This window comes from Haemorhous mexicanus, chromosome 1, assembly GCF_027477595.1.
Source record: "Haemorhous mexicanus isolate bHaeMex1 chromosome 1, bHaeMex1.pri, whole genome shotgun sequence".
Taxonomy (NCBI): Eukaryota; Metazoa; Chordata; class Aves; order Passeriformes; family Fringillidae; genus Haemorhous; species Haemorhous mexicanus.
The window spans coordinates 66,807,473-66,833,953 of NC_082341.1; the positions used below are offsets into that span (position 1 = coordinate 66,807,473).

Sequence of the window (26,481 nt, forward strand, 5' to 3'; positions counted from 1 at the left end):
GTGTGCAGATGCTTCCTGAAAGAAAGGGAAGGAAGGGGTACGTGTATTCTGTGTGCATCTTGTGCCGACGTGCCCTTGGAAGGTAAGGATGCCTTCAGTAAAACAGCTGAGGTGGCCATGCCATGGGAAACTAACTTTGACTTGTTTGGGCACTTCCCTTGCCTTGTGCCTCAGGGCAAATCCAGCTGTTGTAATGTCCCTGACAGAAACAGGAGTGTGGAACAATGCAGCGTTTGGTAGGACATGCTTTCTGCTGCAATAGGAACACCTCTTCAGCACATGCTGCTACTTGTAAAAAGCTTGCTTACAGGCTGAATAAACCTGGGAAACTAAAATACTCGTGATGAGGACAGCCTCTGGTGCAGGGTATGGTGATGTGAGCATCCAGCATGTGCCTGGAGTTTGAGGCTGGCTGCTGGCCTCTTGCTTTTGCCCCGGCCATCCTGCTGGAAGGGCCCTGAGGGCACTCAGTGGTCTTGTCAAGAATGATTCTGGTGACAGTGATGCTTCATGACTGGCATCTGGAGGCAAGGGGAGCCTCTCATTTCACCCAGGCCACCACATTTTTGTCAGGGCTAAAACCATGCAGTTGGCCATTACTGAGATGAATTTGGGCTTGGAGGAGGAACACATTACTGCAGCAGTTGCTCTGAGCCACCGAGTGCCCTGCGGTGCTGCAGTCAGACCAGGCTTTCTTCCCGAGAAATCACAAATAGTTGTTTTGGCATCCCCCTCTTGCTGCACTGACTCATGGGGGTGAGTCTCTGCAGGCAGTGAGTTGCCTCTGGAGAAATTATCCTTTCCCAGATTTGGCACTCTGTTTCTAGTTAGGTGGGGTAAATATTAACCCTTAGCTTAGCTTTCTGCAGGGCTTGTATGACTGCGTGGCATCTTTCCACATGGGCCTATTGCTGCTGATGGGTGTAACCACAGCCAGGTGCTGTTCCTGCCATGATTTTATGGAGTGCTTTTGTCTCAGCACCCTTCTCGTTTTTCTCTACCTGTTGGAAAATGCCCAGGGGTGAATCTAGCCTAAAGCTGGTATTTTGCCCTGCCTGCAAGGCACCCATTGTCAAGTGTGTGAAAGCAGGAAAACAAGAGCCTGGCAGTTTTGCTACACAAAAAATCTCTGCCCTGAGGTAGTCCAACCAACACTCCTACAGCTGAGGTTTGGTCTTTTCGCTTTCAGCTAAAGTTGAGATATTCCAACAATCTTCAAAGAGCAGATATGGTGCTTTTTTTAAAGAAGAGAGTAAATCATGGCAAAATTGGACGGAAAAGCTAAAAGGATGGTGTAATTTCTGCTGATGCAGAAAGGTTACTAGTGAGGAAGGGGATAGCTAGCTAGCTAGATAAGATTACTGCTTTTGCCACTTTGGCAATATCTGTACCAGGAGAAATCATCAAACTTCTTGACTCCTCTTTCCTCTGTCTTTGCAGTGTGAGGTAACACCTGCTTGGCTTTGTCGAGTGCTTTGAGATCTGTGAGTGAACCATAATTGACCAGGGGCAACTTTCAGTAATTACTGTGATTACCTGTTAGTTATTCTTGTTCCTCCAAAGGGATAGTCTGACTCTCAGTGTTTTCTGTGGTGGGTGCAGGTACAAACTCACAGTTAGTTGAAAGGAGGTAATGACACTGAGGGGTCAAAAAGCTTATCTCCCAAATGTCCTAGGGAGTGTTTTTTCTTGGGATGTGGGGATTCCTAGGTCAAGTTTAAACAGACTGGTGTCTTAAATGAAAGGGAAAATAAGAGGGTGGTTTTAATAAATTTCCCCCATTCCTAAGCAGCAACAAGCAGGTGGATTTGGAATCAACCTCCAGACAGGTGTGGCATCCTTCTGAGGCTGTTCAGGAGGATCCTCTCCAGTGGCCCATGAGTATGTGATCCTTGACTGGAGTCCAGAGCAAGGCTCTTGTCCAAATCCACCCACACACACTCGTGTTCAGGTTTCTGACTGGAAACTTCATCCAGACTGAAGCACATGAAATAATGCAGAGCTCCCAGTGAACTGCCTGTCCTGCCTGGACATTAGGCCTGGTGTAAGATGTAGGACATGATGTTTTAAACAGAGAGTTGTAGTAGTGTGGCTTCCCATGTGGCTGGTTATACTGGAATAATGATGACCTATTGAAATGAACCAAAAAAACCTATAGCATGCTTTTAATCAGGAAAACCACGTGTGTACTTGGGGGTGGGGATGGTATATTTCTTAATGAATGGTTATAAAATAGTAATGAACTCTGTGTAGGTGGGGCATAAAAACCCAGAGAATTCCAGGATAACTTTCAGTCTGTACTTACTGAAGTGTCTTTTGGGCTATTAAAACCCTGGGCTACATTAAATGATTTTAAATATACAAGCTTGTTACCGTGAAGCCACTTGAGATATTTTACAATGTGACTGCAGATGTATGCAAATTGGCATAATTTCCATTTGACATATGCACTGTAATTATTGAAAGCTTTTTTCCAAATTTATTTTTCATGTCTGCTGTAGTTAATTCACTATCTCCTTTTAACACTGGCAATTATAATTATTTGCCAAGAGCAAATCCTTGCTAACAAAAATCCATTTTTCTTTAGCCTGCAGCTTTTCCTTTGAATTCATGATGAAGTACTGTTAATCAGAGGAACCAGTGCTGGCCTCTGAGTATCCAGCAGGGCAGGAAAACACTGCAGTCAGAAAAAGAAATGCAATTAATTAGCCTAAGCTTCTTTCTAGCATCCCAGCCCAGCACCTCCTGGGTTGCCATGTTTGAGTGAAGAGGCGCTCTGTGAGATCAGAGTTAGCATCTCAATAGAACTTAAATTGAAAACTGTCTGTGCCCACTGTGAGATTTCTTCTCACAAGTTCTTGCTCATCCTTCGCTTGTAGGAGCTACAGGTAGAAAATAGCATATATTTGGGGAAAACAGTGTTATTGGGTTGAAAAATAAGCTTTCTAGGGTTGTTTTGCATAGGAATCTGAGCCAAATCTGTGACTGAAAAATGGAGCAGTTGAAGAGCTTTGGGATTCTAACTGCATAGTGTTGTTCAGAAATAAAGCAATTCTTATTCCCTTGAAAATGCCTCGTCCTTTGTGCCCTCCTTTCCCTTGGAGATCAGAGTGCTAAGCAGCTTCTGAAAGGAAACACGAGTGCAAGTGCTGTCTAAGAATTGCTGACCTACTTTACAGGTGTTTTATTCTTCATTGAATCAGATACATACCCACAACAGTATAGGTGGATAAAAATTACATTTCTTTCACCCACTGCAGCGCAGGTCAAGTGCAGGAGAGCTCTACCCTTGAAGTTTCTAACCCTGAAATATTACTTTAGGTTCTCCTGGGGCTTCAAAGGGATGAGGTCCGAACAGAGCTTTGCAGTGAGCTCAGAACAGCATAAGGTAAGGCAACGTGGGCTGCACTTCTGCCACAGCAGTAGGTGGGCACAGTAAGAGGAACTGCCCATGTTGACCTGTCTTTCCAGCCCAGCTATCCAGGGTGCAGATGATAAAACAAAGCCTGCTGTGAATAGGGGCTCATTTTCCATTGCACGTTTGTGGAACACCTGGCACAAGAGGGTCCTGGGATTACAATATAAATGCAACAAAATCAGGCGTTGGGGCTGATGAAGAACACAGCAGATTGGGCTGCCATAATTAACTGTATCCAGCCTGATGAGCATAATGGGGAAATGTTTCAGTGTTGATCTGTTTTCCAGCAGTTTTTCAGTGGTGGGGAAAGATTCCCAGCGTCCTTCAGAGCAAGTGGAAAAGCATAATAAAAATATTACTTCAGCTGCTACTGTACTGTAGCTGCATCTTGTCTGCTGCACACTTAGCCAGTGTGAGTGTGAATGGCATTTTCCAGAAACCTTTTTGGGAGGGTTAGTTTGCAGATTGACTGCAGGCAGGACAATCTGGCATCCAGGCAGATTGCACCCGATGAGTTACTGCTCTCTGAGTCAGCTGGTTGGGCTGCTGCTGAGTCCTTGGCTCTTGAGTAAAGCTCTGCAGCCTGGGGAGTAATTAATCAGACCTCCATCGTTCTCATGGACCCAGGGTTGGAGCCAGGGAAACATGATGTCAGCGTCTCACATAGTCAGAATTGCTGATTCATTTGATTCATTCTTGCTTCTGCTTTTCAGAACGGGTTTATGGTTCCTCTTTAGCGGCACTTAGCGCTCATTGACAGGAATATAAAATACTACCTAAGAAAGTACACTGATTCTAAGATGACTGCCTTGAGGGGAGCACTTAATAATTTATTTAGAAGTTTCTCTAAGGACCTGAGAATCATAAAATACTGTTGGATGAGAAGTTAACAAAAGTACAGTTAGTTTAAATCCTCATTTGCTTGTCATCTGTTCGCTGTTCTATTGACCACGTTGCTTGAAGAGCCAGACCAATGGCCAGTGTGACTGCTTTAATTCATGGGATTACAGCTGAAGTAAATTTGGCTTCAGGTTGGCAAAGGCCTGATGCCTGCTCCCTGGAAAACTCTGTTACCAGAATTAACACTAACTTCAGAATGGGAGTGGGGCTGGACTGAAGGAACCCAGCTTGGTTATGGGTAGGGTAGAACTGCACTACTCAACACTGACTCAGAGAAGTGGGGGTCCTCTGTAAGAAGGATGCATTTTGTCTTGAAAGGATCCCAATAAAGGGATTTTATTTTGATCAGGATTTTCATTTAGCTGGCTTGATTTTTCTTGCATAGGCCAAGCTACCTTATTTTCTTAGCCTGTGTGTTCTGTGGTCCTGTTCCTTGATGTTGTTGGCAAGACATAAAAACCATCTCTGTCTGGGCAGAGGACTAACTTAGATTGTGAAGAGGAAATGAGAAGCCATGAAGAATCCATGCCATGGGCTCACCAATCCATGCCATGGGCTTAGGCACACTCTGATGAGCTAGGCAGGTGGGAGAATATTGTTCTGCAGATCCACGGTTTTGTAGTCTCCCAGGTCCTGGGGAAGGGGCACACCAGAAATGAACAATGGGAAAGGCAGCCTTGAACCCTCTGAGTAAGGCTGGGGAGGTTGGACCAACTGCTCGGTTTCATCATGAGACTTTTTGTGGCACAGCTTTTCCCCTCTGCTGCAGCCTTTCCTGAGGGCAGAGCAGTCATGCCAGCCTCTCCAGCTCTGCTGCTGCCCCTCCGTGAGCAGAGAAGGGACCTGCTGACACAATGAGTAAGAAACCACTGACAGAACATTCTCTCCAAGATGCATTGTGAAGCCAGTGTTTGTCCATTCCTGCCTTACATGCTGGAAAATCCAGTTCCACTGCTAGGCACAGCCTTAAGGGCTCTAGTAGGGTTTGACTAGTGATTATAAATAGATGTTTTCAACTTTTGCAGCTCTCTTTGTGAAAGAGAAAATGTGACCACAGGGTGCACACAGGGACACACAAGGTGTTTGTGCACTCACTACTGAATGACAGCAATGGCACTGCTCACCTCCCCCTGCCATGTACTTGTCTCTGTGTGTGTGTGAAAGGGACTCTTCTGCTCCTTGGCACGTGTCTGTGTCTATGTGCTTCTGTACTGAAGTCAAAATTTTGTTTGTGGGCACAGTTTTCAAATGAGCCCAGTTATGTTAGCGTGTCCCAGTCCGTAGCTGGGTGCTTTGGTATCTGTAGTCAATACAGTATTTGGGAACATGAGTAATGATCTTAGAATTTATTTTAACCACTCATATCAGAAAATTAGGTCAAGTGTATGCTCCATCCAGCACTGCAGGGGTGACACACATTTTTTTCAGCACAGCAGTCCTTCAGACTTCACTGGGCAGGAAAAGAAGTAGAAATACCCCAGCTGAAAATATTGCAGAGAGATAAGATTAAGAAAGACATTTGCAGTAGGGTCTGGGCTAAGTGGGTATTGAAGCTGATGTTTCATACAATCATCACATAGAAGGGATCATACTGGAAACTTCAGTACTTCTCCTGCAAAGAGATTGCATGGCTGGATGTTTGCTGAAGAAAATCCTGAAGTATAAAGTGCAGGGGGAGTACTGGTGCTGCTCTGCATAGTGATGCCATGGGAGATGCAGATAGGGATCTGACACTGCTACTTGTAGGGCCAGTGGTTTTTTTTTCCGCTGTCCCTGTCACTTGGCTGGTGAGATGTAATTTTTCAGTGTTTGTAAAGCTTCATGAATCCTGTACAAATGAGTGCATTAACCACTCACCAGCTGTAGTCTGATGTTTATCTTTTGTCAGTTTTTTATTTAGTACCAGATTACAGCTTGCTAGTTTTAATGGGTAGAAAGGGTAGGCAAGAGAAATATAAAGAAAATTAACTCTAATTAACAGTCATAAATTTCTCTGACTCAGGAAGCGTAAACAATTCTGTGATGGAAAAGCAAGCTGAAAGAAAATTGAACTGCCTGATTTCCTAATCCTCCCAAAGCCTTTACAACAGCTGGGCATTTAGTTGTTGTCAGCCAACACAAAAAGAAACATATTTAAATACAGATAACAATGCCTCAGGAGAATAGAGATTGATCATAGGCTGTGATTGCTCTGTGACTTCTTTTCTGAGGAAGAGAAAGGTGTTATAATATACTGGACTGATGACATGCATTTTGCACTAGAAGTTGAATAAAGGAAATGAGAGTAGTTGGAAGAAATAACTGACCAGACACAGAGATTTACACTGAGTCCTGAATTCAATTTAGTCCTAAAACAATTAAAATCCCCTTGAAATCAATAAGTGTTTGCTTGAATAAGGTCTAAGTAGACTGTCTGGGGGATTTTTTTTCCCCAGCCTATCTGAATACTTAGTGCAGGTCTTTCGATTTTTTTCCTGTATGGGGAAGTACTCAGCAGGGATGTGATCATGCTGTTTTGATGGGGATTTGAAAATAAAAAAATCAAACAGAAATTTGGGAAAGCCAGCATGGTTTGTCCCATATACTTTTTCCCAAGCACGTATGAGAGCATGGAAAGCATCCAAGTAGGGCCCAGGGAATGTAAGTCTGAGCATGTTTCAGATGCCTGAGCGGATAATCTCAAGCTGAGACCCCTGAAGCATTTCCCTGTGGTGTGCACAAGTAGCTGGTTTGTCAAGGTGCATTTGCACCTTCTCTAGATTTCCCAGCAGTTAAAGGTTTTAAATAGTTAAAAAATTACTAAGTGCTTAATGTATCTCAGGCTCCGGTGCTGTTATTTGCATAAGTGCCTACAGAGAAGAGATGAGAATGACATGCCAGGTGGGCTATAAACAAGGAATCAAGCTCTAGCCTGTGTTAGGAAAGGGTTAGAGAATTTTGCTTTGCCTTGCAAAGTGTGCTGGCATACACAGGAATGCAGGTATTGCTTGCTTGGCTTGCTCTTAAGCACATTGCCCATGGATTGAGTGATGCAGAAACTTTATAGGGCCAAATCAAAGGCCCCAACTGGCCAAAGTAACAGAATAAACACTCAGAAATTTTTTAAGGACTTAGTAGGAAAGTTACCTTCAAGTCAGCACATCTGGTCTTTGCAGAAGAGGTTCTATATCATGGAATCTTAGAGTATCTCTAAGTTGAAAGGGACTTAAGGAACATTGAGTCCAAATCCCTGCTCCTTGCAGGACTACCTGAAGCTTTCCTATGAAGCAAATGTGAATCCAGTGTCAAGCACAGAAGAAATGTATCTGTTTCAAATGCCATGAACACTGCTACAGCAACATTTATATCTGCTCTAATATATGCACAGACATGGCCCCAGTCCATAAACCCTAATGACTACCTCCGTGCAAATAAAATTAATGTAATATTAGTACATAATGAAAATTGATATCATCATTACAGTCTTCTCTCATTCTGATGAACTGTCCTGGTTCTGCTTAGGTGGCACTTCCTTTCCTGCAGGCATTATTATAATCTTTTTGGAGTCAGCAGGGCTATTTTCGCAGCCTAGGCACCATACATCAGGAGCTCTGTACAAAAAGAACCCAGCATAGCTTTTTCTTCTTTTTTCTTTTTTTTTCCAAGACAAAGCAGTTCCTTGTATTTCTGTTTGCTGGAAGGGGTTTACAGACTGCTAGCCCTGCTGCAATCACTGGTGTGAGCTCCCAGCTCATGGTAACCCACTTGAGCCTGATTGCAGCTGTGGCACTGCACGTGTGAGCTGCGTATGTCTTGTTAGTGAGTGACACCTGAACTGTCACTGGAGATGATGCTCATGTGTCACCAGCAGCAGGTTTTCTTCTCATCATGCATACAGCTGCTTAAGTGAAGTTTGTTTTAGCCTATGATTACAGGACAGCCAAGGCAGAGACACTCACAAACAGCTTTTCTTCCCCAGTGTATTTGAATGTTTAAGTTTTGTTTTCAAAGGAGTTGTGTGAAAAATAAGTTATATCAGTGAGGATAAAAACTGGAATCAGTGTGATGGACCAGAGCCATAAATGAACTGAGGCCCTTGCTTTACAGTTCAGGTATGTGTGTTTTTACTGTAGAGCTATTTCTCAACTAATATTTGTGAAGTGCAATTTGTCCCAGTTGACTGTAGAATTTAACAGTGCATATATGTTCTTTAACTTGATAATATTTTGATGCAGAGGAAGAGGTGCAGGGTTTGTAAAATCTCTGTAAGCCATTGGTTTGCTGGGGCCAAATGAGCTGTTGCCCATCAGCAAGGCAGTGCATCCCTGCCCGTGTGCATTCGCTGTCTGTTCCAGTCACAAAGGAAAACACATTCCTTCAGTCACTTTTATTTTCCTTCACACTTACAGCAGACTAGGAATACACACATGGCCTGTTAATACAAATCAGATCGTGAGCTGTGATTCACTATGTTGTAGTAATTTGATTTTTTGCAGCAGATATGCATATCTGTGAATAACAAACATTGTCTTGGCCAATGTTAGAGCTGTGACTAAAGCCAATCTTGTTAGGCATTCATCATCCTGATTTATTTCCTTGTCAAAAGGTTTCTTAAATAAGGTTTCTTTGAAGAAACATTGTCATGCTATCAATTTTCCCTGGCAGGTGTACTGATTGAAATAAATGTATTTTTTCATGCCACTCAAGACCTGAATGACAGATCATGCACCGAATACAATAAATGTAACTATTGTTTTTATTGTTACTATGATCATTACTATATCACAAGATTGATGGCAGCAGCATCTCATAAGAACAGAAACACATCTACATATTAAGAAAAATCCTAAAAAAGATTTTCAAATCACCTGAGTGATTGTTTTTTTGAGATGGCCCAGCCATCATTCCTCATTTCCCAGAAAGGAGCAGCCTTCTATCCAGTTTTCCACTCTTCCTGCATATCTGTTATTTTGTGAGGGATTCAAAAGCTTTTAGCCACTGTGCAGTATGTGATTCACACATCTCCACACATAATGCATCAGAAATAGTATCAGCCCCATAGAACAGCCTGTCCCTGTATTGCATTTCTCTAGGCTAATGTACTGTTGGGCAACAGCTTAATCCTTACGCATATCATACTTTCACACAGATACTTCTTACTTGTCCATTCTTCCTGTCCAGTCTTTGGGTAGAGAAGGGTGCTAATTTTCTCTGAAATCCATTTCTTTCTCCTCCATTATTTCTTTCTTGTGCAGAAAAGATGCTAGCAGGGCATACAAAAAGTTGGACTCAAGGTGATCCTTTCAGGATGAGCCTTCAAACAGTGGAGATGTTCCCATTAGGGCTGGCTGTGCAGCTCCTGGAGTGGCAGGAGCAGCTCTGGGTTTTTGTATCAGCCCCTTGTAGTGCCTTTCTTTCCACCTTAGGAGTGTTTTTACTTCCAGCTCCCTCTCCTTTCCCTTTCTTCATTTACTCAGCCACCTTCCTGCTTTTCTCTGCTGGATTTCTGCTGATACTTGCTCATCTGGAGTGACTCCAGTGGCTGCCTTGGATTCCCTAGGGAAGAAGGACTATGGACTTCACCTGGGTCCTCCTAATGCTCATTTTGCCAGTCCCTTTCCGATGCTCCAACATGCAGATGAGCTTTGTGTCAATGAGCACAATATCCCTCCTGTCCTTACAGCAGTTTTGTGTCAACAGAGCCAAATGAAGATGCTTTTGAAACAGAAAAAATAATGTCACCTTCTTTTAGGTCTGTGTGTCTCCTTTGTAGTCAATGGTTTAGCATGGTTACAGCTCACATCCCTTCAATAGTCTTCTGGGTTTTCCAGGGAGTGATGAACTTGGAAAGAAAAGAGAACTTTATACCCAGTCTCTGACTTTCTTCAGACTGTTTAAATATTGGAATAATATTGGATAAGATAACTGAGAAAGTTTTTTACAGGTCTTGGCAAAATAAAGCCCCCAAATGTTGTATTTTTTGCAAATTCCAAAGAAGGGGATAGAAGGGAATGGTTCAAATACCTGTGAGGATTTCTGAGGTCATTGTTAGGTAATTTCTGAGGTCATTGTTAGCTCTCTCTACTGATACAGTTTGTGTCAAAGATCAGTTTAGCTGTAGGGAACCACAGGCTGACTCCAGGTGCTTTACTTAGTTTCTAAGATGGTTTCTGTGCACAGCCCCAGAGTTGACAGTTTGTTTACATATGTGCAGAAGAACAAACTGCTGGGTATCAATTATTTAAATGAGAAGTAGTGTATTTTGATTTAGGCCATTTATTTTGACCATGGTTTTTGATAAACTCTGATTGTGCATAGGATCCAAAGACAGCAAGAGCAGCTGCAATGGTGAAAATCTGAGAAGAAAAACTTGCCCATATTTATTTATTGCATGCTTATTGATGATAATGTGGATTGTTAACATTTGGAATATAGTTTTGTATTAGTGTCTTTTAAAAAAAAAGTGTTTGAAAAACATACTATAATAAGGTTGTCATCCATTTGAAGTAACCTAGTAAGCGTGCTCTTTTCACTACTCCAGTATTTTCTGAAACCCTCAGACTGTCCTTTGACTGTTGACAGTTCCTCTTTGCTTTTAGAAAGATTTTATCACTTTTTTTTTTCTGCTGACAAATTTAGCTCAGTTCACCAAAAGCTTATTTTTTATTTTTCTCTCTCTCACTCCCCCATCCTGACAAAGAGCAATAGGTAGAATCTTTCTGGTGCCAGTGAAGGATTTGATCATATGCCCAGACTTCAAATAGAGCCCTTTTTTATTTTCTTGTGAATAGGAAGAAGAGAAAATATTGTACTGGGGCCTCATGTTTTAAGCAGAACATATAGAGGACTAGTCTTACTTCAGTTTAGAGACAGACACTTGTTTTTTTAATTAGTTGGAGTTTTTTAATGTGAAAATATTTCTCTCCTTACTTGAAACAATCAGAGCAGATGGGGAGAAAAAGCTGACGTTGAAGGTTTCAGAATTGATGATGCTTGTGCTGGTTACAGCCATTCTACCTTCCCTGTGCTTTGAGTTCTGCTCATTTTCAGCTGTGTGGCACAGGGATGATACAGGGACAAAGAAACTTGGGCTGGTGGTAGCCAAGGAGCTTGAAAGGAGCTTTGTCTGTAAAATGAAGAGATGCAAATTCCAGGAACTGCAGAGTCAGTAGTTAAATTCTTACTGTAGCTCCTCACTCTTTCCCTGCACTTACATGGAAAAAAATGTAAATACTACTACCCTAGATTGTATCTACTCACCACTCACTTCTGGGCTTATCTCCAATTCACAAGGACTTCCCTTTTTTAAAATGAAGGCTGAGGATTGCAAATAAATCACATGGCTTCCTGAGAGAATTAAATACTCTTAGGTGGGTGACAAGCCATTAGAGCATGGTTATGATTTGACTTTCCAGCATAAAGTGCTAGAGAGATCTTCACTTGAATGGTAGCACAGACAATTTTTTTCTAATTGCTCAGCTGCTTCTATGGAGTTGGTTAGCCATCTGTTTCTTCAGAGAAGATCAGTGTTCTTCAATAACCTTCTTAAAAAAAGGCAGACTGGTACCAAAGTTGTTAAGGTTTGGCTTGTGGAATGCACTTTACGAGCCTTGGTAGGAGATGTGTTCCCCACCTTCAGCTTTGGACTTGGGCTGGCCAGGAATGAGCCTTCCCCAAGGCTGGCACCACTCTCTAGAGCAGAGCCAAGCTGGGAGGCTGGAGTGGAGCCTGTGTGGAGCCCTGAAAAAGACTGACATGTATTTAAAATATTTGTCTTTGTCATTTTACCTGAGAAGTCAAGAAATCAATGCTCATTAGTTGCCTGGTTAAGAACTGTAGCACTGGATACCAGATTTCTTGATGCAGGTGGAAGGGGTGTGTATTCTTTCATAGGATGAGATTTATCCAACTGTGTTGCTTATCAGCATGGACAGATATATTTCACTTTCTTGCTGAAACAAGCTGATTGCATTTCCCTGCTTTTGTGTAATTAATGAAGATTTGCTGTCTGTTGTGGTGCGCTTTTCAAAGACATGTGAAACAGCAAAACACGCTGGTAGAATGACAAACAGTAACAATTCATCCTTTCTTAGAGTCTTGTCCAACAGTGGAGAGGATTAGACCACAGCCCCAGACTAGAGGAGAAGGGGGTCAGTTCCCAGAGAAGCCCCCTGCCGCACCTGCAGTCAGAGCACGCCATTTCATGAGATTTAGTGTTGGGAAGGGAGATTTTCCTTGCACTCTGCTCTCTGTTCTGCCTGATGCTGCTATAGAGAATGGCTCAAAGGGAAGATGCCTTTTCTTCCTTCTCCTTTTGAGAAGGGAGCGGAGGGAAGAGAGCAGAAAAATGGTGTTTTGATCCACCTTTTTCTCATTCTGGTTGCATAAACACACCAGAGTATTTCTCTAAATTAAATTAAGCAAACCTTTCATGTTCTCTCCCTGCTTCCAGAAAGCTAATGTGGCTGCTTTCAGATTTGCAGCTACGGAGGAGACAAAGATCTGAAGTGCACACAGACTCAAGTGCTGAGCAATGTTATGCTGAAAGAACTGCACGAGCTTTAATAGCATATAAAAGCTTTCTGGGCATCAAGCAAAAAGCTGTTTAAATCCCTGACAGGGATGAGAGAACAGCACGTATTATCAGCATATGCACAGAGACAGAAAGTCTCTCAAAGCATTTGCATTTTGGATTTGCTGAAATTAGGAGGTTTCAACCTTTCCAAAAAGGTTGAAAATGGTGGAAGGAGTAATTTTAAGACTTCAATTTCTCCCTCTCCCATATAAATATTTAGGGCTCTTCCCTTTCCTCTGCACACGTGCCTGAGTTACTCTGATCCCTCTGGCAATTTTTCTTGAATGTATGGAATCTAAAAGCCCATAGGCTTCTCTTTCATATTAATAACCATAATTTCATACTCAGATGTTGACAAGCCCAATTATTCTTTGCCCCCCATGGTGAAGGACTGACTCCCACCATGCATGTCATGGAACATTCAGCAAAAAGATTGTCCCCAGGCTGCAATTCCTCATGAACACAGATCCTTTTCCTAGCAAGCACATGTGTGGAGCTGCATATCTTGAGACACAGTGCCTGGACAGGCCTCAGATAAAATGTGGCAGGTGTCTGTGAGGCAGAATGATGCAAGCTGAACTAGAGCAGAATGTCATGTTTTTGTGGATCAGTGGTGAGCAGGTCAAATAATGAGGTAGTATTTATTGGTTCTTTGGGGTGAAAACTACTGTATCAGGAAGGTTTGACTCTAGGGATGTTTTGTCTAAGATTTCCCTTATTTTGATAACTAATTTGCTAGACTAAAATCTCTCTGCAAAGAGTCCTGCAACTCAAGGACTATTACATTAGTGATTTGTATCAAGTGGCATAGCTGGAGCTACCACTTAGAGGATATATTGGCTTTCTCCAATATCAAACAGATGCAGCAAAAATTATTCAGGGGCAGGAAAAGGAGAGCTATTAGTTGACATTATTGGAAATGTCAACTCAGTTACCAATAGCCATCTGTAAAGATGAGAGAGAAAAGTAAGAAAAGACCATGGCCACTGAATAGAAGAGTCTTGCCTAATTTAAGAGGAAAAATGAGTATATCTCTACTTGTCATTAAGGAGAAGGTAAATAGGAGCAAGTTGAAGAAAGATCTTTCCTTTCTTGTCTGTTCACTGGATGTGACTGCCACTTCAGCAATGACAGCCCTCCCTCCCTCCAGTTTCAGCTACTCAAATAGCAGCAGACAAAGACTGGGAATAGGCAGTGTGGATAAGCTGGTTTTTGAATGTTTGGACTGTGACCCCCTTCTTCTTCCAGTCAGGCTGTTAAATATTCATGTAAGAGGGCTCAGATAGATCCCTGCCATCTGTCCATACTTATATGACTTCATCCAAACAGCTCCAAAACATGTAAAATTTTATACTCTGAATAGCTCTTAAAAGAAATTGAGATTTTTTTAAAACTACCTGAAGGGAACAGGAATGAAAATACAATGTGATTTAGCAAGTAAATTTATTCATCTGGACTCCATCAGCAAGGACCCAAATTCAGCTCTTTTAAGTGCCAGGCCCAGCTGTAGCCCAAGGCTCTCCAGGTAAAGGTCATATTTAGTGTCATAGTTTATATCCAAAGTGTTCCACAGCTCACCTAATATTGATCATTAAGCATAAAAAAGTCTGAATGCAACTAGGAAGTAAACTGGAGATTCTGTCACTATATATGTGTGTGGATACAGAATAGAAGCATTTGAGGAGGAGAAATCAGTAATAAGCCCATTATTTAGCCTTCACTGCATTCAGTTGCACACCTTGATGACCAGATGAAAGGGGACTGTCATGCAAGCTTCAGTAAACAGTGTGCCATATGGACTATTCCACAAGGGAGCAGATTGTCACAGCTACATTTGACCTGTTTTAGAGCAATCCTGACTCTCCCTTGGCACCATGGATGCACTGCTGACATTTCAGCAGAACTGCTTCAAAAAACACCTGAGTGCCATTGTCAGAATAGTGGGGTATTTTATGAGTGAAAAGCAATTTCTTCATTTTAAATTAAGCATCAAGCCCAGTACTTCTCTCCTCAGAGCCTCTTAAAACAGTCTGAGCAGGAAAGAGGGAGAGACAGGAGTACTGAGAAGACAAAGCCAGGCTTTTCAGTGTACCTTTGTTAAGTTACTGAATACATGCACTCGTGTCATTCATACCCTTCAGGGATTTGAGTCTGAACCTCAGATTCAGCTCACAGAAACCCCTGCATGGGCAGGTTGTCACAGAAGAGATGTCTATGAGATGGCTGAGGTGGGTGATTGGTTTCATCCCTGCTCCCAGAAGGGAGCTTAATTTTTCTGTTCAGGCGCTCACCTTTTAGCTCTTTTTAGACAAGAATGCTTTTTGAAAATAAAAAGCATCACATTTTCACTGTGGTGCTTAAAAAATTCTTACATGTATTTTGGAAGCATGCCAGAGTGGGTATTTATGCCTTGAAAACATTTCAATATGGTGTTATTTTTTAAGGTCTTTCTCCTTGGCTTACTCTAAGAATAGCCTTGAGGCTTTCAGCTTACTCTATTGATAAAACTTTGTTGATGATTTTTTTTTTCACCGTTTCAGGCATTGGGAAAAACGTCATCTGTGATCGAACGGCGACTCCCCTGGATGCCTTTAGGATGATGACTGCGGCTCATTATTACCCAAAGCTCATGAGCATCATGGGGAACGTTCTGCGCTTCCTGCCTGCTTTCGTGAAGATGAAGCAGCTGATCCAGGAGGGTTACGTGGGGGAGCTGCTGGTGTGTGAGGTGCAGGTGCACAGCGGGAGCCTCCTGGGCAAGAAGTACAACTGGAGCTGTGATGACCTGATGGGAGGCGGGGGCTTGCACTCGGTGGGCACCTACATCATCGACCTGCTGACCTTCCTCACCAGCCAGAAGGCCGTGAAGGTGCACGGGTTGCTCAAGACCTTTGTGAAGCAGACGGACCACATCAAGGGCATCCGGCAGATCACCAGCGATGACTTCTGCACCTTTCAGATGGTCCTGGAAGGGGGTGTGTGCTGCACGGTGACGCTCAACTTCAACATCCCGGGGGAGTTCAAACAGGACATCATCGTGGTGGGCTCGGCGGGACGGCTCACCGTGATAGGCACTGACCTCTACGGACAGAGCAACAGCTCTCCTCAGCGAGAGCTCCTGCTGAAGGACTCCACGCCAGTCAGCAACTCCTTGCTTCCGGAGAAGGCCTTCAGTGACATCCCATCCCCCTACCTGCGGGGCACCATTAAGATGGTCCAGGCTGTCCGGCAGGCCTTTGAGGACCAGGATGACAGGAGGACCTGGGACGGGAGGCCTCTTACGATGGCCGCCACCTTTGACGACTGTCTATACGCCCTGTGTGTGGTGGACACCATTAAAAAGTCAAACCAGCTGGGAGAGTGGCAGAACATTTCAATCATGACTGAGGAGCCAGAACTGAGCCCGGCATACTTGATCAGCGAAGCCATGCGGAAGAGCAGGATGTCTCTGTACTGCTAGCTCCTCTGAGCTCCTAGGAATTAATAGGAACCAGACAGCTCTTGAAGGAGATGGTAATTCAGCCCCTGTGAAGGGCTTGGGTGTCTCAGCTGAGGAGAAGGATATACAATGTCTGGATTAGTTAAATTTGTTGGCAACTAAATGCCAAACTGATGTGGTCCTTCAAAATACCCAGAACAGACAGGAGACGTAAGAGCTGATAATAAACTTAACTGTTTTGATAACAGTATTAGCTGGCTGATTGCAAAGATATATCATGGACTCATCCCCTGCTTGCAGGTGCTTTAGATATCCAATTGTGTTTACTGTGAAAGGTTGGGAAGATCCTTTTAGATTTTCCTTACCTACCAGAGGGCTGTGAAGGTACTGTCATGTCGTTAAATTTTCTGTAGTGTCTGACATGAATGTTTCCTACCATGACAGCTGACACCACCGTGTTGTATTACTACACCTCCAGCCAACACACAGAATAACAGGACTTGATGTGAAAGTGTTGCAGGATTCAGAAAATCTTGGCAGTTCACTTCTTATACAGCCTGTTACAAGCTTCTTGGTGTTGGTTTAGTAGTTGTTTTTGTTTTGTTTAGTTTTGGTTTTTTGTTTTGTTGGGTTTTTTTTAAAGCACAATTAAATAGGAAAATGTGTGGCTTTTAAAACAAAGCAGTCCTCAACTACAGTGCATATGCCTGGGTATTTGGGGAGGGAAGCTCTTCTGTGAGCTCCTGTTAAGTGTCAGTGTTATGGGTTTTCCGATTAAAATGGGTGATAGAAAACCTTCATGGATGGCAGGTGGCACGACCCAGTAATGATAATGGGGTTTATTATATAGCCGAACTCGGGCTAGTCCTACAAAGATTTGCACAAAATTTCCTGTGTTTGGGACTGACTTTTAAATGAATTCATCATGCATTTTGGTTTTAGGTGGGAAACAGTAGGAATATAACCCAAACCCATATGATGTTTAGATGAGTGGTGTTCTTTCAAACCACTGTGAACTCACACTTGAAAGATGCACACCAACAAGTAATTTCACATCCCACAACCCAGAAGTGCTCACCTCCTCCAAGTGGTAAGTGTGAGTGAAAAACAAAAGGGATGAGAAAATTTTCCATCTATTTACAAGGAAAACAAAATTACATAGGACCCCCAGCCTTCTCACCTCCTTAAAGTGGCCAGCTACTGGTACTGTGTTAATCATTCCCTGTCACCAGTGCAGGGGTGGACAAATTCTTTTGCTATGTTTGTCCTGTTCTTCTTTTTAGTATTTTAGATTGCAGTCTTGAAATAATTATTCTTTTGAGAATATCTTCTTGAAAGAATATAGTGAAAGGCACATGATTTATCCCAGTAAATAGGGATACTATTTTTCTGTGTAAAGCTGCTCCAGTGCTGATGTGTTTACAGTGCTACGTCTTCAGATAGTAAAAAAGTAGAACACAAGCATATAGCACTAAATCATATTAAACTTGAGAAAAACCTTTTCAGGGTTTTTTGTAAATTTTGACTAGGGGAAGTAAGAGTACACTGGGGTGAGCAGCAAATATAAAGAGAAAATATGTTTTGGAACAGGAGGGCATCAGTAGTGTTGCTCATCTTATCTGGCTTTAGTCAGCTCAGAGTTGGATGTCTTGTTCTGATCAGCAAGAGCACTGCAGTCGATACAGAGAGAGCTCTCCAAAGGCTGACTCAGTTCACCCTAGGATTAATATAGAAAGAGGTGCCCACTGGAAATGCCTGTCTTCCTCCTTTGCAGAGAATTTTGGCTTCTAAATTTTGGTGTGGCTGAAGTTAGGAAACTTGATTCCCAGCCCAAAATTATTCATGTTTGCTTAATATTTCAAGAGCATATATATGACCTTTCGTTAAGTAGTCCCCAAAGTGTGGTAGTGTGACTGATGAAGGAATAATGTAATACTGCAAAACCGCACCCAAGGGGAGAATTGTTTCTATCCATGTTGTTCTGCCAGTGCTAGCAACTCTCTCTGGGGCTGTTTCGGCTAAAACCTCAGGCAAGGCGTCATCATTCCTTCTTGGAAGCAGCCCTTGACAAGTTTGGTTGTTTTTCTTTGAAATGTGTTTCTCTGAGAATTCCAGAGGTAGTATCTGTGCCAATAGGAATCTCCCACTGCAACTGTCATGGTATATACTATGCTATCCATAGCATAGTATAGTTCCTGCCCTGAAAAGTAAGTAACACAGAACAGAGGATTTGATCAAGAGATCACCCGTCTCCTGGAAAATAGAACTGCCCCCAAGGAGATCAAGAGAGTTTTCGTACAGTGAAGCAAAACCCATTTACTGAAAAGAGTGGCTAGTTCAAGTCATGAATGCAAGCCTGGCAGATAATTAACCATGTCTAGTTAAACATCATCCAAAAGTGGAACCAAACATGGACCAAAATGTTTTTGACTCTTGCTTCTCAGTGGTTTGGAGATTGTGCTGGAGTTGCTGTTCATGTCTTTATGGTCCTTCTTTATGGTTCACAAATGTTGGCCATGTTTCCTCTCTGTATTTTCATCTTTTCCCTGTCTTTCTGGGTTTTGTGACGCCAGTTAGAATCCTTTCCCCCGCCCCTGCAGTGAACAGGCGAGACACAGTGAATAAGAAAAGTACTACTGAGCTCAAACTTTCTGCCCCAGACACAAAGTTTAGGTGACAGGCATCATCCATCCTCTGTGCAGACCTACTGATGCAGCAGAAAGAAAATCCAGTGCTTTGGTTACACAGACATCGGATGATGCTGTCTGTACTGGCTTGCAAACGGGTCGAATCTTGTACAGCTCCTTGTGCTGGCCCAGAGAGAGCAGGGACAGAGTGGGACCTCCTCTTCTAATGGCAGCAGAGATGCTACATTTATGTTACCTAACTGGGATGGCAGCAGGAGCTGCATACATTCAGGATTGTGCAGCAGTTTTTCCATTCTCTAGGAGGTGAAGGTGCTGCAGTGTCAAGTGTAAACACACTAAACTTCCACCTGGCTTGGAGGAGGAAAGAATTGGTGTATTTATTGAATGTGTATTGTTATTCTGACAAATAGTTTATTTATAGTCTGGGATCTTTTCTTGGCAGCATCCAGCCCTCTGCTCCTTTGGTGCAGTTGAAAGTACATTGAATTTGCCCTAAGTAGCCTCTGGAGTTCAAGTTGGGTTTAGGAATTTGGGCAGCAGATAGCAGAGATGTACTTGATTGAACTCAGAAGCGGTACCATCCCAGGAAACATGTATTTGGAATTGCACTTCTAATGCTGTGCCACAAGGTTTGAGATGAATGCTGCTAAATTGGTGCAGGCCTAGGAGCCAAACTGCAGCTACTGCTGGAATTTACAGTAGCCCCCAAACTAACTACACTAGATAAGAAATTTCATTCCTCTTTCCCAGGGCTGCTATTGGAGAGGCTCTTTCCTTTGCCATCAGCCTTTGTACATAGGATATTGATCATTATGGTCTGTTGCCAAAGACAGAAAGAGCCAAAAGGTGAGCTTTGATGCTCTGCAGGGCTCTGTTCCAGTGCTGGGACAGTCAGCTGGGAGAGGGTATCTTATTTCCCATTGGAATTGCATTGGGATTCACACCAGCGGTAGGGCAACCCTGCACTGTGTGAAAGCAGGGCACAACTGAACTCCTTAAATGTGCCCAAAGGGAAGGTGGTGATTGCAGCAGGGAACAGCAGGAAGGTGTCTGCAGGCTGGTACCTCTGTGGGAGGATATGCTGGTGGTGTGGAGGGTGAGGGCTGCACTTCCTGAGGGTGACAGCAGCCGCCTTGGTCCACCTCTGTGTGTGGGAGCCCAAGAAGGGAGCTTGCCCTTGGGGAAGCAGAATCTGTCCCATACTCCTGCTGGATAGGCACATCTTCAGTGCTGATCTCAGTGGAGTCCTACACGGAAGCCTAAGAACTCTGCGGGAGCTTGGGCTTTCCTACATTGAGTACCATGCATGTGGTAAATCTGTAGTACTTCAGCTGTGTAGTGGGAAAATACCCAGTAGAGATGAGGGGACCTTACCCATGCAGCCAACACAGAGAATCGGGCCATGCCTTGATGAGTTTCGGCTCAGGAAGGGCTGCTCTGGAGTTCATCCTTTGCTTTGGCTGAAGCAAATCAGCCAGATTTGATTGGAATCCCTGCCCAGCCAGACTCAGGCAATCAGAGGCACTATCCACTTTGTACTAAGTGTTCCCTTCTTTTCCACAACTTTCAAAAAAGTGACTGTACAAGTGAACAGCTGTCCTGGAAGTTCAGCCATTGAAAAAAAGTAGGCTTTTCTGCTGCATGCGCTCACAGCACAATGACTGTTCAATTTCTTGTTTAGTTTTGTGTCCATACAAATGTGGAATAGACTCAGACAATTTAAAATTACTCGCTGTTCTACCAAGAAAAGGCATATTTTATTTAGGTAAAGGTAAACATACTATCTTAATGTTGTTTTTGCAGAGAATCAGAAAGGAGTGATAACAGAACTTCTTGTTGCTGGGAATTTTTGTATTTGACTTTAATGTATGTCTTTCAGCATAAAATATCACTCATTATGAAGTCTATTCACTGATAAGTTCTGTGTTTACAAGCCAGAGTTGTGGCTTTGTGCAGATACTCCACACTGGTTTGGTGTTCCAGTGGCCCAGTGATTTACCCTTAGTATGTATGAAACGCAGCACTGGGCTTCTGACCTCTGCAGTGATCTCTGGGTATCTGGAGCTAATTGTGAAATGGCAGGATTATTCAGGACAGCAGTTTCTTTTTGTTGTTGTTGAAGTTGTTACTTGTGGGGAGCAAAGTTTGTAAAGAGTTGAAGTGTGACTGAATAATATTTGGCAGTCTTATCTGCTTTAAAATTTCCTCTTTTTTGAGCCACTGGGTGAAGTCTGTCCAATAAAAATAATTTCCCCTTAACTGCCCACTTCCATTTGCTCATGAAAAGAAGAAATTTTAAAGTAAATAGGACTACACAAAATGCTGCATTCATGAACTGATGTCAAAACCTCATGACTTAATGAGTGTATGAAGCCACAGTCCAAACAAGTAGTGTCTTTTTTGAAGCTGCCAGATCGAGGCCTTGGGGTTGGGGAAAGAAGGGTATCAGCACAGGTCAGACTGAAATAGCTTTTATTCAGCATTTTGAATAAAATGAATAAACAGAATGGCTATGGTCAATCCAAAACTGAACACATGTTTGTATAAGGGTATTTATTTACATTTTTTTAAATTTTGGGCTTAAGTTCCAATTTAAAGAAGGCTGTTTTGAAATGAATGAAAGGTTTTTAAAGTCTTTTATTATGTTTTGGCATGTGTGAAATAAATTGTTTGGGGCTGGGGGGGGGTGTGTGTGTTTTGTTTTTTTTTTTTTTAATCCATACTTTAAAAATCTCATCCGTTTGGTTTAAGGATGTTCAATGAATTCAGCTGCCCTTGGGCAGGTTCAGCTCTGACTGACCCTCTGACTGACCCAGTATCTTACAGTGGACCCTCACAGTATCTTACAGTGACCCCATTTTTAATATCTGAATTTGGCCTTCTGAGTTTCCTTTGTGTCTTCTTGTGGCAGTGGGAAAACTGATTCATTCCATGGAGTTGGCAACAGATCATCAAGACACTTTTTGCAGCAATGCCAGCCATTGTCTTTAAAAGCACTTAACTCTATTGACTTGTTTACCTTGGTTATTTATGACCTTCCAGCCATGTGCTGTCCATTATTTGTTTTCCTTTTTTCATGTCAGCCATTGGACTCACTTCCCTGCCCTCTCTGTTTCTCATTCCATTGCAAACCTGGAGGCGAGCCTCCCTTGTTACCCACTGAGCTCCTGCTCAGTCTGTGTTACACATGGCATTCAGGGGGGCTGAGTACAACTCGCAGTGACTTTTAATACAGTCCATTACAGGATAGGTGACCACCACGACTGCTCGAGTACGGGGCATCCCGAGTGCCCAGCCAGGGCAGGAATCAAAGCTCCCTGCTGTGCTGTGCTTCCCGAGCAGCACTCACTGTTTCTCTCCCACTGGTTTGCTTTCATTTGATTTTGAAAATGAGAAAATGTTCAGTTTGTTGCTGTGTCAATATTAAGTATATATTTATTGTTTTTCAGACATACATACATATATATAAATGCTATATATATATATAATGTCAACGCATGGACATATGTACAGTAGATATTTTAAAGAGCTATTTATCAAGAAAAGTAAGTGTTATAAGTAAACAGAGTTTATATTTTATATATTATGTAGATAGCAAAAAAAAAAAAAGTGGTTAAATTATACTAGGACTTTCGGGGGTGGGGTTGGAGAAATGGGCAAGGACTGGTTCTAGCATTTTAAACAGCCAAACTACTTTGTACGGAAGCTGCCTGCTGTGCCTCTCAGCTGCAACATCTGTTTGTTTCTTCTTTTAGAAGATGATGTGCATTGTTACTTTTACATTGCTTGGGGAATGTAGTTAGTTTATTCTCAGCCAACTGGTATGTGCTGCTTTAAAACATGGTTTCCTGCTGTTCTGCATACTTGCATTGATGGAATAAAAGGATCTTAAATGGCAAATAAAGATGTAAAAGGTTGTGATCCCAGCTGTCTGTAGTCTTTCCCCACACTTGTATTTTGGGGGGCATGTGTGTGTGTAATAACCATCACCTCTGCCTGGCTTCTGGCCTGCCTGTTAAGTTCAGCATAGCAGAGTAAAACACATGGGCTTTGTGCTTGGAGGTGGGGATTTTGATGGAGGGAGAGGAAGAATGAAGTTTAACACTCATTTAACACTCCTTGAAGATTTTATGTATGGCAAAGACTGCACTAGTGCCTCCTGGGGGGATGTGTCTCGAGGGGACAGCTGCTTATGATGCCAAAAGATGCAAGTCCAATGTCACTGCAAAATTGGGACATCCCCCTCCGCCGCCTGGAGATCCTTTCTCCTGAATTTTCTCTTTCTTCTGGATCCTTTCACTCCTTCTTTTTCAGCACAGCCTGGAGATCCTCTTCCTACCTGACCACTGGTACTGTGGAATGTTTTTGCCTTCCCAGTCCCCAGCTCCCTCCAGTTTCCTACACTGCCTTTTAGAGCAGAGCACACAGAAAGATGGTGAATTTTACTTACATCAGTGCACACTCCATTCCCAAGAACTATGAGAGTATGAAAATCCGAGGCACAAATCTGTGAAGGGATGGGAAATCATCATCACTTACAATGCACACTACCCTCAGATCACATAATCTTGTAAACTGTATATTTCTCATATATAAAAAAAATTACAGAGTTGGTATATTTTTTATAAATTTACAGTGTGGTTTCATCACAGAAATGTAACACGTTAGCAAATTCTATTACTACCACTGCAATTATCATACTGTAAAGATGTACTGATATTTATATGCACATAAAAACCTCTTTATCAGTTTTAATACACATCATTTTCATAGTCTGAAGACAAGAAAAGCACAAGACAAGGAAGCATCAGTGCCCAGGTCTTCAGGAATTACAGTTTAATGTTTTCCTTGTCCTCATGAGTAAATGTATAACCTTGCTCAGGTTTCCAGATCACCGTCCCCAACCAATCAATTAGGCACTGAATTAGAATAGGGCCAAGTTTCACAGTATATCCTTTCCCATCAACTTCAGAGTAAAACAAGGCCTACTTGTCTTTAAAAGGCTAAAGCGTAGAAATCTCTGGAAAACAGCACCTGGGGGAGCCATTACTGTGAAACAGTGTTGGAGGTACAGTGGGGTTATTAGTACAGCGTTCCAGTGCACAATATATAACTGTACAGGTAAGTGAAAATGCAAGAGTGAGTATAAACATTCCACACTAATGAGGCTGCACAAGTGCTAAGATAAACATTTTCAAACCTGTGTCAGCACCCTGAGACACTTAAGTGCAGATTTATGAACCCAAGTGAAACTTTGCCTTTAAAACAAACTGCAAAAACATAGGTGAGGGGCAAGACCTCTTGCCATTTCCCTAGTTTTTGAAGAACCAAGGCTTCCGCAGTTTACCCTGGCTTGTCCTGCTGTTTTCTGGAGTCCCCATTGATTACCAGCTATGTAGTAAAAACAATGGGTGGCTTGTAGCCATAAATATTAATCAGAAGAATGTTAAATGCATTGCATTGTTCTCTTTGGCAATGAAGAGTTTGCTGGGGCAGGGGTTATTGAAACATGCTGCTGTGCCAAAGAGAAGACGCACTTAATGCTTTTGCTGTTTATTCCTCTTGGGCAGTGGAAAGCCGTGGAGGTCTTTTGCGAGGCCGGTGGAAAGCCTGTGTTTCAGAGCTGACACAGGTGATGCCCAGCACAACAGGACTTTACCCCAGCACAGCTCCAACGGGGTGACACAGCAAGGCTCTTGCTAGGGCAGCCTTTCCTGGGTTGGAGGCTGGGAGAAGGTACCTCTCTGCTCAGTCTGCTGGGGCCCATGTGCCTGTGCTGGTCACAGCTGCAGTCTCCATGTTCAACATGGAAGGAGGAAATTTCCACCCGGCATCCCCAGCAGGCTGCCCTTGGAGTCACCAGACTTGTCACCTGTCCCACAGCACTGGCCTAGTCCAAGCTACAACTCGTGTCCTGCACATAATGCCCTTTCTAATGTATTTTCCCCTTGGGAGTGCTTCAGCTACTGCATTTAGCACCACAAACCTTGGTGTGCACCACATCTTTGCTTTAAAATTAATCATTGCAGTTCCACAAACAGTTCCTGAGGGATGAGGCAGGGCTGCTGCCAAGCCCAGGGCACCACTCCTGCTTGTTCCTGCCTTCCCTGGGTACAGGCACTGGGGAGAATGTGTGTGGCCACCTGGTTAACAGTCATGGATTTAGGTGAAAACAAACATTGTGAGGTTGTTATTAGGTTAGTTTTCAGGCAGAACAATTCCCTGGTCTGAGTCATTGTCAACAGAAATTTATGCCAAATCACTCTAACAGCAGAATGTAAATAGAAACCAGTTCTGCTGACTGCCAGAAATGTGCTTTTTTTCATCAGATCAAAGAGTTGGTAGAGTAATTATAGAATAATAAACATGTCCAAAAGAAAAGCTAATAGAGGAAAACAATTTTAAGTTCTGCATGTCACTATGAAAGGATTTACATGTAAGCAAGTGTTTCTGCAGTGGCCCCTCCTCCAGACACGGAAGTGGTGTGTATACAGATTCTAGAGAAATGTTTCACATCCTTCTCCAGTCTGTTTTAATAACTCTGCCTTTCTCAGTTAATCACATCTTGCAGACTAAAGGCTTTTGCAGATTATCAGATCCCATCCAGGCAATGACAACAGCCTCTGAATGCAACCAGTGTTGTCACTTGTGCAAGTAAGTTTCACATGGTGTTGCAGCCAAACCTGGAAAAGCTGAGACCCACTTTTCAGACTTTGAGAAGGCAGACATAGTTGGAAATAGAAATGGTGCTTGACAGGCTTCTTTGCTTTCCCAATGGTATCCCTAAATTGCTAGATTTCATATTTTAACACTCCTTTTCTGTGGTGCTAGCTATGCATCTTATGGAAGTACCTGTGATGAAAAATACCTTCCATTACTAGTTGTGACAAACTCTCCAGCTCAAGAAGGAAGGTAATCAGAATGTAAGATAAGGGAATCAGAATCAGGATAAGAAGCAGATTCAGAAGAAACCAGAACTTTCCTGGGCTCTGATGATTGACTCTATTCTGTTAATTATTAGGAACATCCCAATCGTTATTTCTGGCTTAGATAAACTTATATTTGTCTAGATCCTTTTCATGGCACTGTTGGGAAGTTAGCACACAGCAGACACGATTCTCACTAAGCAAACTCTTGAAACCACCCTCTTTTTTGGTGATGATGAAATTAATAATGGGCATTCTGTGCCAATAGGCCTTAGCGGCAGAGGGTGGGCCTCAGTGCTTCCTCTGCTGCTGTGGATGCAGCTGGGTGTTGAGGACTGACTGGCAGAATGGAAGGATGTTGGGATTACAAAACTTGTGTGTTAAGAAATGAGTCTGTCTGTGTTGCAGTGTGAGGAAATGCAGGTATAAACTGTGCTCTTTCAGCACAAGATTTCTTGTTAAAATGGATAATTTTTTGCATTCACTTTTCTATGCCTTTTGCATGCAGTTCCATGGACAGCATAAACAGCTTTCTGGGAGATGTCCTGCCCTTTTGGCTTACAGACCTTGATACCTGGAATCCTGTGTAGGCCTGC

General features: G+C 42.8%; 1 protein-coding gene across 1 annotated transcript in view; it reads left to right on the forward strand.

Moving 5' to 3' along the window:
- The window catches only part of GFOD1 (Gfo/Idh/MocA-like oxidoreductase domain containing 1), a 69,371-nt gene extending 47,885 nt beyond the window's left edge, over positions 1–21,486 (forward strand). Inside the window, exon 2 of the mRNA XM_059852194.1 lies at positions 15,413–21,486. Coding sequence (XP_059708177.1) covers positions 15,413–16,332 — 920 coding nt within the window. The 3' untranslated portion in view covers positions 16,333–21,486. The remainder of the gene's footprint in view (positions 1–15,412) is intronic.
- Positions 21,487–26,481: the final 4,995 nt, after the last annotated feature.